Here is a 14,776-nt window from a genome sequence, read left to right on the forward strand (position 1 = left end):
GACACTGCCTTGAAAAATCCCATTTCTCGAGAGATGAAAGTAGTATTTCATTGCTTATTTCTACAAAGATTTATAAAATAAAAAAATAGTGAAATATTTTACAGTTAATATATATAATGGTCTCATTCAGGGATATGTCCTTCAGTTGTGTATAACTATTCCAAGTGCTAGAAATGCAAACTCTTAAAAGTATGAAAGAATGGTAATGAGCAGTAGCCTTGATCATCTTTAATATTCCTCCATGTATCTTGACTAAGTTCTGTGAAATCTGGTCCCACTTTAAAAAAAAAGAAAAACTCTACCACAGAGATGTCTGGTAAACTTTTATTTTGTTGCCTAGCCTCAAACCACCGTCACATTTAAAACAGTGATTTCCCAAATCTGGCTATTAGAATCACTTGGAGAGAGCTTTTAAAAAACACAGAACTCTCAGGCCCCACTCTCGACCCAATGAGACAATTTTGCAGGGGCTAGGCCTCAGGAATCTGTATTTGAAAAGCTCAGAATAATTCCAATGAAAAGTCAGGTTTGGGAACCACTGAGTATTTTAAAATACTAACTAATATCAAAACCATAAAGTAAGTATAAACTTGTTGTTCTCTTATCCTCTTTTAAAAAATTTCTCAAAACACATTATATCCCAAAAACTCTTGCCTCTGGGCAAGTAATTTCAATTCAAGATACAGAGAAACATTTTATAAAAATGTATCCTAGTGAGTGAGACTTGGATTCCAATAATTTATGTAGCATTTAAATATAAGATACTGAGTCTTGTGGTTCTTATTCTGAATATTTTAAATGTATTTTATACAGGTTCCTAGCAGGCTTTCAACTAAAGGGAAGACATGAAAAGTAATGACATAATCAAGCACATCAGCTGAAAAAATACTATACTCAAATATAGGTCATGAGAGGAATAAGAAAGTGAATGAATGACAACCTAAGGCCTTTTGGCCCATACATTTTTGTTCCCAGTCCACTCTTCCCCTATAAGGGGAAATAAAATAAACATTCTTTCCTAGTTGCTTGGCATAGTTATTCGGTGGGTAACTATTAACTAAGTTAATTTTAGATACACAAGAGTAAAAGAGATAACAAATAAATACCTAGGAAGACAAAGAGAAATCAGGTCAGAAAACCTTAACTAGCTAATGATGTAATATATAACACCATCATGTTAGTACAATTAAATGAAGGCTTCAGTGTCCTTTACGTTTCAGCTTTATGTGATTGACACAAGACGTGGAAGAGATCTGGTCCTTATGAAGAATTCTGTGCTCGCTGTAAAGATTTGTAGGAATAATGAAATGCTTTCTTCACTGATGAGATGAAGTCTCTGTTTTTCAGGTAAGTTGACTGAACAAAACAATGAAAAATGAACTTCTTTAGAAGACTTAAAGAGAATAACATCTAGCTGAAAAGTCATTGACCAAAGAACTTTTTTTAAAAACCATTCTATGTTTAACCCTAACAAACAAAACAAATAAACCAGAAAAACCAGGGAATATAAAAAACCGATGTACACATACATTTTCACTGACAGTTACAAGAAAATAGTCATTTATAGAAGTTACAATGCTTTCAACAAATTCCCCCCAATTTTGGGAAACAAGATAAAGCCACTGGGTAAATAAATATACATACTAGCTAATATAAAACAATTTATGGTTTCAAATTGCTATCAATTCTTTTAAGACCCAAGGATAAATTTGATGATATAAATCTGACTAGGGCTATATATATTACATGGAATTAAAAAACACAACTGATTAAAACATCCTAACAATAATACAAATATTTAAAAGAATGTCTTAAAAGTCAGACATTTATCACTGGAAATATCACAATTCTATGTACTTCAGAGTTGTAATGTGTATATAGGTCACTTTTGCTGTCTTAACAGGTATCCATCTCTCCTGCATTTACTACAGTCAGTTTTTAAGAGTTCATGTTTCCTGTGTGAACTGAAGGGGCTGGGCACGTCTCAGTTCATAAAATACACACCTCCACTTAACTAAATGGAAGTGTCTAAGATAACATCTACAAAGAAGGGGTAATGAAAAGATAAAACATTACTTATAGTAATGTAGAAGAAAACTGGATAGTTGTCTCTTTATAAATTATTTTAAATTTTGTATTAAATTTAAAGTGACTCAAGTCAAGTAATGAAGAAAAATATATTAAATTGGTCTCAAGAAATTTTCTCAGGCCATACAAAATTTCCCTTAGTTTATTCTTTACAAAATTCGTTATGCTTGATTCATTTGTCTACTGACTTTAGGGAGCTCTCCTTAGCACGGGACTGACAATAGCTTTACAATTAACAAAAGATGATTAAAAATTGGTGTTTATTTCAAGTGCCCACAGGCACAATGGTATAGGTGCTTAGATTTCCCTTTAAGTTATGGGAAAGCCCTTTGAGATGGTATTTACTTAATCGGAAAAGCTTTCAGCAATTACAGTGCACGCTGAAAGTTTAAATCTTGTATAGGTTTTGGGTTTTGCTGTTTGAGCATAAAAAGGGAGCAAGGAGAAATGTAACTAGGTTCACAATCTTGAGCAAGAGCATATGTAAAGGTAACGTATGTACATTTTATTTCAAGAAAGACAGAAGACAAACAGCATAAAGATGCCCAGATGCCCTAAAGATAAATACATTTCAAAGATTCTCATTAAAATGAATCTGTAGTATTTTTTCCTGCAAGCAAAATACCTTTCTTTAAATTAAAACAAAAAAACCAGTATTCTGAATTGCAAATGCTTCTGCTTTTTTTTTTGCAGAAAATCTGCCATGATTATTTTTTTAATAAGGATTTTCCACAAAACAGGCTTGCTCTACATGCTAGATTTTTAAACAGTTCAGTGACACAATATGCTAACTACATACACAACAGATAATATAGTAAGAAAACACTCAACCTGATGAAAAGTTAAAATCTTCATTAATACACTGAAAATTGACATAACTCATGCCTTTAAAATCAAAAAATACAAAAATTAAATGTTTTCCTAAAAAGATTTCCTTATTTTAAGGATTCATTTGAAAATGAAGCTGCATGTAATTTGTACAATAAGTTGTACAAGTAAACAGGTAATATACATAAAAAATTAAGTGACATACTCCTCAATTATCAGTTGTCCACCTTTAATTTCCAATACTGTACTTTCTTAACAAGCATACAAAATATCAAACTTCTCTTTAGAAAAAGTGCCGTTCTTTGACATCCTTTACACAAAAACAGTCTGAGCCTGTGGCATGTTAATGCAGTCGAGAGGCAAAGCATACTAACTTTTACAAATTCTACCTTCCATAAAAAGCCTCCCGAAACGGAGATTACACGCCACTATAAAAATATCAGCCTCCTGTGGTAGCTGCATTAGAGAACCAAGGCTTGAAGACTATTTTCATATAGCATAGAAAACCACTATGAGAGCATATTAACTGCATCGGTGGCTTGGGAGCTTACTGTGCCACAGGATTATGCATAGCTACTGTAAGGTACCAAGACTGTTACACAGAGTTTTAAATTGATTGTAACCGAGAGCATAACAGAGGTACTACCAGCCCATGCAAAATAACTAAAAATACTGAGTCGCTGTGCAGAATACTGCATTCCTGGAGGAAACCAAAGGCAGCAGTAACCAAATCAAGCCCAACAGGTGACCAAACTCATTCTCCTCAAAGATTGGTGAGCACAGTGAAGTCTGAGGTATACCTTTATCCATTAAATCTGTGTGCCATTGCAAGATATTACCATTTGGGAACACATGCCATCACAATGGTTTAAATCTTTTGAATATTAGTCATTCATATATTCTTATCTACCCAGTCTCTTGATTTCTGAAAAGATTTCACCTACAGTAGAATATTACAGAAACAAAATATAAATGCATGTCTTTCTAAATGAAACTTACATGGACTAAAAGTAGAGAATATTTTTAAACAAATATACAATATGCAGGCAGACAAAGCAGGAAAACGGCCATTCAAATGTATAATAAAAAACTAAAAATTGACTATTTCCAGAAAACTATGAAGCGCCTCAACTAAAAGGAATGCATAATGAAATTCTAATCTAATACAGGTCAAAAATGTAAAAAGGTTATAAACCTTAACAGGAAAAATAAAACAACTTTTACTGGCCATTCCTGTTGAAATGAGAATCTTAAAGTAACAGAAAAGTGGCTACAAACCCACTTAGAGCACCAAACAGAGAGAAAATAAAAGTCCATTTTCAACTCTGTTATTATCATAAAATCCTGTGTGACTACAGGTCAAACTGCTGGTGGCAGAAACAGAATTCTTTATAAACTGCAGATGTCCTGTACATAAAAAAATTTCACTGGAGTTGCACTAGTTCTAAAGACTCTTCTGTTTTAGCCTACCTACTGTATGTATTCAATCTGAAATAAAGTCTCTTTCTGTAACCCTTGATTATTATTGGGCACCAAAGATAAGAAAAGCAAGACGGGGTACAAAAATGCAAAATTTCAACAGTAATGGCAATGTTTTGTCTTAGTCCAAAAGGGTCCTGCATTCTCTCCCCCTTCAGTGATTTGACAAGTCTGTACTTAATCTGGGGGCAGCAAATCATGCAAGCGAAATCTGTCTCTGATGTGAGGTCGAACATCTTCATTCTGTGAGGAGAAAAAGACATTTTAAAGGCCACATATAATTTCAAAGATATCATCCTCAGATTACTATGAACATTCTTACTTTGCAGAAAAGTATATCACTGTTTATTTTACAACTTATATCATTTGTTTGCCATACATAAATGTACTACACAGAAGCAGTTAATTTAGTATTAAATTTAGATTTTAATAACGTCATTAAAGTTTTAATTTTATAAGAACAATTATGCAATCAAGGCCAAACTGAAAGCTAGGTAGAAGCGTTAAGCCACTGAATTCTACTTTATAATTAGTTTTAAAATTAATGCATGGATATAGGAAAAAAATTCCCAGAATAAAGTTTCAGTTAGCATAAGCAATAATTCTAGACCTTAACTATAAAAGCAAAACAAAATCGATTTAACCCAACTAGTCAGTGACTTGCAAGAGGAAGCCCAGTGAAATATAAACATTCAATCTATAAATTTTTAAATACTGATAAGTATTTTAATATAATTTATAAGTTTCAAAAATGCTTGTAATTCTTTTAATCTTTGCCCTAATCTCCCACAATGTTGATTTAAAAAGTCAGTATACATAATGTAAAGCAATTTAAAAGATTTATTTCGATAAAGTTGAGGCAATAAAAAATAACAGAAAAAGGTAAATAAGACATACTTACCAGTTCTACAAGCTTCTCCAAAAATGGAATCAATTTTAGGAGTTCATTGTCATTTTTATCCATAAACCAGCTTTCTATAGGGATTCCATTAGATAGCTAAAATGATAAATAAGTAATTAAGTCCTTTTTGGCCTACATTTTGCCTACTTTGGAAAAGCTTAAAAGAAGAAATAAATGGAGCCTAACTGGTTTTCAGCGCAATTTTTTTCCTGTTTATAAAACTAAACAAGAAAGATCCATTAAAACAAGTTTTGCATTAACATAACTAAAAACATTCCTTTATTCAAGAAATATTTATTCAAGAAATAGTTACTATTAGTCAATGTAAGGCATTGTGAATGAATGGGTATTGCCAATCTAAACAGAGAACATTATCAGAAAGCATATAGTTTTACACAGGGACTACACCCCATTCATTGTTTTATTCTCAACAAATAGCAGGATAATCTGAAATGGTAGGAACATAACAAATTGACTCGATGCTATTTCACTGAAGAGGAGTCTAAAAACAAGAATGGAAACCATATTTGTTTTATATAGTAAATAATCTCTAGGATAAAATACCTTTATTTAAACATTTACACAGAACATTGTCTTGGAGGTGGAGTATAACTGAAATGATTTTATTTAGGAACCAAGAAGAAATTCTTAAAAACATAATTCAAAATGCAAGCAAGTAAAAGTAGTGACCTAAACTGAACATATTTCAATACCATATGCAGTTTTTTCCTTTTTTTTTTTCTTTTTATTATGGACATTTTGAAACACAGAAGTTAAGGGTCAATCTTATTCCATCTACACCTAACCCACTGCCCACGATCCCCATTCTACACCGATATATTGTGGAGGAAATCTCAGACATATCATGTGAACATATTCATAATGTAAAGTATATCTTGCAAGGACGGCTCATTGCTTGTAAGATATATTTCACATATTTCAAAGAATCATTAACAAAGGGTACAAATATATTGACAAAATAGTCTAAGAAAATACTGAAGAATGTCAAATCAAAATGACCAGAAGAACAGTTAAGCTAATTGTAATTCTCAAACATGCTTACAATTAGGTTGCTGATTTAACAACTGGTAAGAGTGCTATTAAATCAGGGGTCGCCATGGACTAGTACTAGTATATGGCTGGTAAAGAACCAGGCTGCACAGCAGGAAGTTGAGTGGCAGGCGAGCAAGTGAAGCTTCATCTGTATTTGCAGCTGCTCCCCAGTGCTAGCATCACCGCCTCAGCTCCACCTCAGATCATCGAGCATTAGGTTCTCATAGGAGCACTGGTCCCTGGTGCCAAAAAGGCTGGGGACCGCTGTATGAAATAATGTATACCTTATAGTCCTTTCGTGTCAGATTTACTACTCAGATTTTTCTGTATGTTGTACTTCATTTAAAAGAAACTTTTTCCAAGGAATATAGCAATTTGGCATCTCTAATTCTAAAGGTGACACTAAACAGAGAAACTCCACCAGTGAAAATTCTGTTCTCCCATCAAATTGTTTGGTAGCATTTGTCCTCATTGTGTTTTCTTTCAATCTGAATTTGTTAGCAACCCTCTTCCTACCTGATATGCAAAGGCTTGTGGTGAGTTGTCAATTATTATAGTTTTTGAAAGATCTCTTCCAAGGATATTTAAGTCCTTTATATAGTTTCCTTGTACACAAACACAATGTTCACGAAAAAGTCGGTGCCTAAATAAAAATAAACACAAATTAAAAAATAAACTCTAAAAAGTACAACATATATTAAAACGTATGTACATACACATACTATAGGCTTTACAAGATAAACCTTATTATTCTTGTCTCACAAAGGAAATTCAAATACATATGTGGGCCTAACCTTTGGGCTACAGTTTTACTGTAAAAATTCTTAGCAATTACTGAAATCTTACAACCAAATATTACCATTTCTTAAAGAACTGTGGTTTATCCCAAAATGTTATAGTAAATTATAAAGAGGGATTAAAAACTCTGTAAATTGTTTTTGTAATTTATTTATCCAGGAAAGCTCAGTTCAGATGCAGCATCTGGTTGTCAGCGAGGTCCTGCTTTTTAACCAATTTTCCAGATGGTTGACTGAGGCACAAGGAGGTCAAGTGACCTGCCCAAGGTCACACAGTAAGTCAGTGGTTAGCCCCGCATTGGAACCCAGGATCTTCCTGGCTCCTAGTCCTTTGCTCTAACCAGAAGACCACACGGCCTCCCTATCCTTGGTACATGCCAGAATAGAAAATATAAGAAGGAATGTTTCTGTGTTAGCATTTTTAAAAAATGCCTTTAGTTTCTCTTATAGTTTTTGAGAAAAGGTGTGGAGGCCAAAACATTCCATCATTTCCACTTTCCCCAAACACTCATCTTTCTTTTAATTTAGTGTGTATATGATCATTTGAAAAAACAAGGATTGAATGAAATGATAAATTCAGATTTAAGTATAACAAATATAAACTGATGTTTCACCAATGATAGATACTAAATGGAAAAATTATCATTTTTAAAAGCTATTAAAAATTTTATAATACTTATATACTGTAATAATTAAATAATCTTCACTTAGCACTTAAAATTTTAGTCTCTGAATATTGCTAATAATTGATACAGATCACTTTGAAACACTCCATTTGTATATATTAATAATTTGGTAGTTTGGCTTCCTTGTGTCTTAATCCCACTGAGGAGTTAAGGCCTACTCATACCTGCATTTTTAATCATGCAATTTCAAGGGGCATTTTCTACCAATAAAATCTGTCATATCTCTAATGATAACAAAAGCCCCCAAAACTCAACCTTATAAGTATCAGTACCAGTGGTGATGGCAGAATAAGAATTTTACAACCAGACAAAATGTTAATATAAATAAATAGTTCTTTCCCCCTTATTATAAAGCATACTTTAAATTAATGATCATCTACCTCTAAAAGGTTTAGACAATCCAACTTGGAAAATATAGGTCCTGGTTGGGCCCAAATAAGATTCTGTATTTTATCTGCATAAACATTTAGAGATATAAGGAAATTGGAGAGGCAGGTAAAGCATGTACATGTAAGTCACTATTGATGCTTTCCCAGTAGCAGCAAAATCACCTGAGACCAGAGACAACTGAATATATATGTGGATACTAACAGTTACTTTAATTAATTTATACTAAAACCTCTCCAGTTATTAAGAAATCTGAGGGTCAATAGCATGTATTTGCAGTTTTAGGAAGAAATTACTTTTGCTAGTCATCAAATTTGCATTTGGACTCAAAGGATTCAGAGATCATAGGAATTTCTAAGTCCACCTTATCACCAACATAGATAATTTCCTATTGCCCTCTAATGAATTCAATATAGTGTTCAAAAGTTTTTAAGTTTTTCAAAAAGCAACAAGATAAAACAAATTGAAACTCCTAAATAAAATTTTAGAAAACTAGTTTGACTACGATTTCTCTTCCAGTAAAATGGAAGTTCCAAGAGAGGAAGGGTTTGTGTTGGTCACCACTGTTCCCTGGAATTTTGGAGGTACTGAATAGAAATCTTCATTAATGAATGAAATGATCAGAATAAAATCATTTGTATACTTTTGTTAAAGTTAGGTAAAATGAGAATTATAATATGCTTTTATGAAAAGAAAATATTTCCTATTTTGTATGTCTGAAGCTTGCTTATATGAAAGATAAAATGGAAACTAACTAGGACAAATTTTAATCATTTAGATTTAAAAAAAACAAAACAAAACAGTTCTATTTACAAGAAAGAAAATCTCCTAAAAGTGGGCATTAGGAAAAGCCTTCCAGCATAGTTGTAAACACTTGATAATAAAGTTACTAGTAACAGTAGAAATTAAAGATTTTCCATAAAGACAAAATAGGAGAACGTATTCAAGTAAATGAATACCTAGCTCTGAAAGCTATTACAAGCCTTTCGTGGCATCTCTCTCAGCTCTTGGTCAAAAACCCAAAAGATTAACTCATACATCTTACATGATGCAGCAAGACTGCAGCAGTCTTAATATCTTATTGAACTAATTTTCAAAATGTTTTAAAATTACCCAAGACACTCCCCACCTGATCAGGAACAAAATTCATCTGCTGGCTCAGGACACACACAATGAACTGAGTGCAGATCAGGATAACCTGAATGACTAAGCCAACTGCAATTTCCAGTTAAATTCATGTTAACATTTTCTTTCAATGGAAGATAAATTTGCTCTTAAAAAAAGCAAAGTTTAATTTGATCCCTTCTGTTAAAATTAACTTTTATTTCTCTATGCCATTAAAAAGGTGACATAACATGCATTATCTCAGAGACATAAGGAAGTGAAATATCATGCACACAGTGAAAAATTCCACATACCCCCACTCTCCCCACAGTCCCAAACGAAGTGAGGATATGGATGTAACAATAAATAAATACATTTGATTTTTGTATCCTTTAAAGAACGTCTGTCCAGAGTTCTATCATTAGGAACTCTTAAAGAATTTTGGGGCTTAAAAAGTTCATTTATTTCCACCATTCAACACAACAAATCTCTATATATGCAGCCAAATGAAAATGGCCATGAAAATTAAATATAATCATAGTAATTTCATAGATCAGTGTGACAGACATTTCCACTATTTCTTAGTTGAATTTACCTGACCAGTTGCTTTTTAGGGTCTAGTATGTTCAGTAACTTGTCTGCATACACCTTCTTAGAAGCAGTAAAAAGAATGATCTACAAATTCAGGGGAAAAGAAGTAATCATTATACATGATCTAAATATGGGTACTATATTGAATAAAATAAAAATATTTATGTAATTAGCTAATGTATGCTTACCTCATACATCTGAGACATTCGTTCCAGGAATTCCCTGAAGAATGGCCTTAATCTTACATAAACCTGAAGAAATACAAAGATAGGTTTCAGCAAATAAATATATAAAATACAAACAACTTATTTAAGATACGTTGTGTTCTAACGTTGGATATATTATAAAGTTCATATTTTTAAAAAAATTGAGTTTCCTAAATATCACTCAACCAAATATATTTCACATACCAAAAACCACTTACAACAACCTTTTGGTAGGGTAATAATAATCATTGGTGATCATTTTACTTTTTAATAAACAGCAGCATACAATAGTTCATGGAATATAATTTTAATAAACATTTAAACTAAAAATATAAGATTTCCCTCTGAGATTTTGATCCACCAATCAGCTCCATCTTCCAGCCAGGTAGCATCCATCCAATTATTAGGCAGGCTGTGTGTCCATGTCTAGCTGACCTGTCTCAATGACCTTCCTCAATAATTACTCAGAATTTCTTCTCAACAATTACATAAGAATACCTTTACTTTAAATTTCTATTATGGTAAGTAATGTTCAAGAAAGAGATGTTTGGATTGGTGGGTTTAAATACCTGGAATTTTTCAGAAATGATGTTATTGTTCTACATTTACTGATTCGGATGTAGTATTTCAATTAGCACTACCGGTATAGGCATAAAAATAATAATAATAATAAAAAATAATAAAAAGGGATTATAAGATGAAAAGGTCCTTGCAATCTGTGAGGTCAACCAAGGGTTGCCTCGCTTAAAAAATAAAAAAAAAATAAATAAAATAAATTAGCACTACCGGGCTACTTGAGGTAGAAAATGTAATAGTCAAACAACAGTTACCCAAAGAACTGCCTTATATACATTATTTTCTTATTTCTGTGTCTATCTTTTTGCCTACATTTAATCTAGCTCTTGTAATATAGTCCAATATTTAAAAAGCACAGATATGTATGTCATGAGAACCACTAAGCTGATTTACAAAAGATTTTTATTCTTTTACATTATATTCCTTTTGTGACAAAATTTAATAAAAAGAAAATTTTGTACTCCAAAGGTGATTATTAACTTCAACTACCACGAACAACAAATATCTGTCAAACAACTATGTACCAGATTCACTGGATTCAGATTAAAAAACTGTGATGGCAGCAAATTCAAAAGCTAGGCTTCATGGAGATTGTCATCAATACACATGCATATAAAAATGCCCTCAGGATAAAAATCTAGCTCTAGGAATGTTTTAGGGCAGAAGAGAAATCATGCAAAGAATTCTAGGAGGTAGGAACTATGTACTACCCATCTTTGCAATTTCCAAAGCCCAAAGGGCAATAAGATAATGCCAAATATATAGTAAGCAGAAGAAATAGAACTGCCATAAGTTAATATAGCAATAAAGACACAGAGAGAGACAAGCCTACAACACTACACAAGGACAACTACTGAATTTCCTTAAGAACTGATCACTCGTGGAAGACAAATTTTGAACAATTGTTAACATGTTAATACTATCACTCTAACCTCACCTCTGGGCTAGAATGATAAGTTTACGTGTTTTTAATCCTATTAGGCATTTTATCTTAATTTCTTGACTAGTCAAAAACAAAATAAGCCACAGACGCCCTCTGCCCCCCAAACTCTGGGAAATAAAAATAACCAATCCTCAGTATTCAATCACTATCATTTAGGATGCGGTACTAAAAAATTAACTAGAGTTGCTAATTAATTTTAACATTTTCATCCTGAAACATTTGGTGCAGTTTGTGGTCTTGACTGAAAACCACACACCTTGTTTGTTTGGTAATCCAAGTAACTGATAGATTTCAGATATATTACTACCTTGACTGGCAAAATCATTTTTTTTATTAACTATGGGTCTTTTCAAAATAGACTGGTTATAAGAAAAAAACACATCAATTCTGCCAATACTTTTTTAAATTACCTCATCTCGAGGATGATAAACTATGAATCACAAGAGCCTTTTGTTTGTTGCTAAGATGGTTTATCACTTACATGCACTTAATAATCAAAACTATTTCATTTTTGCGTATGTATAATTGTTTTCAATATCCCTGTTATCACCTGCTCCATACCGTAAACGAAGAGAAGAAGGGCCTCTGTAATTTATTTCCTCTGAACACTAACACACTTCTATTGTAGAGGAATACTTCTATTTTAACAATATTATCCAAGCATAGGAAGTGGAACACTGTACAAAGGTGATGTTTTCCAACTTCTTACACAGTGAATTCCAGATTAGGTCAAAACTGTAACTTCAGTAGGCATTAGACTACTTTGACTATATTTAAATATAAAACACTTCTTAAATTTGACATTACTTTCAAAATATGCTTATTTACTGGGATGAAAGGTGGCACTGAAGATGGGGCAATATTGCTACTAGACTGCTTCTTTACCATGAGAATAGAATATAGTAACTGTTGACTGTAAAAGTTCCTATTCTCACAACAGTCACCATTGGAACAAGAAGGTGTTTCAGGATTAAAAGATCTAAGCAAGAATTTGGGGTGTTTAGTGAGAAAGGTACAAAGTAACAGTGAGCAGGAGTAGGACTGGGACTACTAGAGGTACTGCCATGTACTGCAAAGGCAAAATCTCAGAAAGAAAAATAGAAATAGAGCCATAAGATCAGCACGGTCTAAGTCATTTGGATGGATCTATTAAAGCAGAAATTTATAGAAGTCAAGAAGCACTACATCTTGTCCAGCAGGAAAGAAATAAAGAACAATTGTAAGGTATGTATTATACACTTTGAGACTACAGTCACTTATTGTGTTAGGTCACACAGATACATTAACGTACAGATGCACACACAGGCAAGCCTCCAAATGCTTCAAAATCTATCCCACGGATGCTCTTAACTCCATTTTCTTCTCCTAATAACAAAGATTCCTGTCCCGAGCTGCCTACTCCCTATTTTCTACATTCTCTACTTAGTATTTCACCAACTATCCTTCTTCAAAAACCATGCAGTCCCCAAATGTAAGATAGACCAAAAGTTTCATTTCAGTATGGTATACGTATGTCCTTCCAAATATATAGTAATTACTCTATCTACACTATAGTTTTAATCTTCTATCACTAAACCAAATATATTTTGAAAAAAGTTAAGTTTAAAAATAATGCATAATGCTATAAGAAAAAATTAGTATATAAAAATACAATACCTGAAGACATGTCTTAAATAAGGTTGACTACTACCCAAAGATAGGGATTTATGAATATGTTCATTATGCAAAACTTTTAAAATAAACTGTATTGGAATAATATTTTCAAAACAGTGATAATGGGATTAATCTTGTATCATCCATCTGCTGTAGACTGATTTTACCAAAATTTAAATATTATAAAGTGATAAATATATAACAAAAAATAACATTATAACATTAAATAACATTAACACAACTTGATATGAACAATACCAGTCAGCCTGTCCTTTCTTTGGTATCGAGACAATGAGAATGTTCTATAATTTTGTACATAGTCCTAATATGCCAAAAATGGTTAATAGGACTAGATTTAGTAAGAGTAGTCATAAAAATAGCAATCCAGTTACAAACTTACAAATATTTTGTGATAAGGTCTATCTAAATTCAAATTCATATCTAAGTATGCATGTCAAATTATAAACACTGAGTCATTTCTGACTGCTGGTTTATCAAACCTTTATCTATTATCATAGATACCTTTAACAGCATGATGAAAAAAGAAAAAGAAAATACCCAAAGATAAGCAGTTTCAATTTGTGGGCAACTGATTAAGAAAAAAAAATCTTACATGTGAATCTTTTCCGGAAAAATATCTCTAAATGGTTTTAAGCAGATAATATGATCCTACCACATTCAAAAAGAAATATCTTTAATTGTTTTTCCGTGATATCCTTGTATCTTAACTGCTACACTATTGGAGGTATGAAAAAAGGGTAAATTCAGTGGGACTCACCCACTTAAAAATATGGCACCTTTAAATAAAAAAATAGTAAATGTTATATATTTCATCAGCAGTAAGAATTTAAAGCAGTAGAAAACTGACACTGGGGAATGTGAAGAATGAGATGTTACAAACAACTGAAAGATTTTACCATTAGTAGATACCACAGGTGTACAAGTGGCTCTGCCAATTTTTAAACCCTTCTGTACACCTCAATTTCATCTATAAAATGGGTGTAACAAGTACCTATCTTACAGGTTGTGAGGATAAAATAAGTTAATGTATGTAAAGCACCCAGAACATTGAGACTAAAAATAGCTATTACTATTATCATCTTAGTATTTAAAACTCAGTAGTTATAAGAAGAATTGCTGGAATGAGTATGATTCTATGGGTCAGAACTGGACAACTTCAACTCAAAGAGAAAGAAAGCTCCATGGCTACAAGCTATGGGATAGAAAAAGAGGGACAGTAATAATAAATTGTGTCAATTGATAGCTAACTATTTTACTTAGCATTTTCTTAGCATCAATACCAGAGCACAGAGACAAAAATCCCAACCTCCTTCATAAAGAAGGTTGCTGAGGCCCTGAGGCCTCAACTTCATAACCCATTGGGTTATTTTACAGTCATCTCTTTCTCACAGTTCCAGTAAGAGGTAGATGGCTGTTGGGGATAGTATTTGTAGGTGGATCAATCTGGGTATGAAGAGATAAAT

General features: G+C 32.5%; 1 protein-coding gene across 7 annotated transcripts in view; it reads right to left on the reverse strand.

The window, feature by feature from the left end:
- Nucleotides 1–310: 310 nt before the first annotated feature.
- Nucleotides 311–14,776, reverse strand: part of CTDSPL2 (CTD small phosphatase like 2) — a 75,360-nt gene continuing 60,894 nt past the window's right edge. For 6 of the 7 annotated variants that reach the window (XM_039888267.1, XM_039888270.1, XM_039888266.1 and 3 more), the window contains 5 exons: nt 10,103–10,165; nt 9,919–9,998; nt 6,866–6,992; nt 5,297–5,392; nt 313–4,638 (listed from right to left, as the gene is read on the reverse strand). In XM_039888267.1, coding sequence (XP_039744201.1) covers nt 4,573–4,638; nt 5,297–5,392; nt 6,866–6,992; nt 9,919–9,998; nt 10,103–10,165 — 432 coding nt within the window. In that variant the 3' untranslated portion in view covers nt 313–4,572. Of the gene's footprint in view, nt 4,639–5,296; nt 5,393–6,865; nt 6,993–9,918; nt 9,999–10,102; nt 10,166–14,776 lie in introns of all 7 variants that reach the window. The other variant, XM_039888269.1, reaches the window with a different exon arrangement.

This window comes from Pteropus medius, unplaced genomic scaffold (assembly GCF_902729225.1).
Source record: "Pteropus medius unplaced genomic scaffold, Ma_sr-lr_union100, whole genome shotgun sequence".
Classification (NCBI taxonomy): Eukaryota; Metazoa; Chordata; class Mammalia; order Chiroptera; family Pteropodidae; genus Pteropus; species Pteropus medius.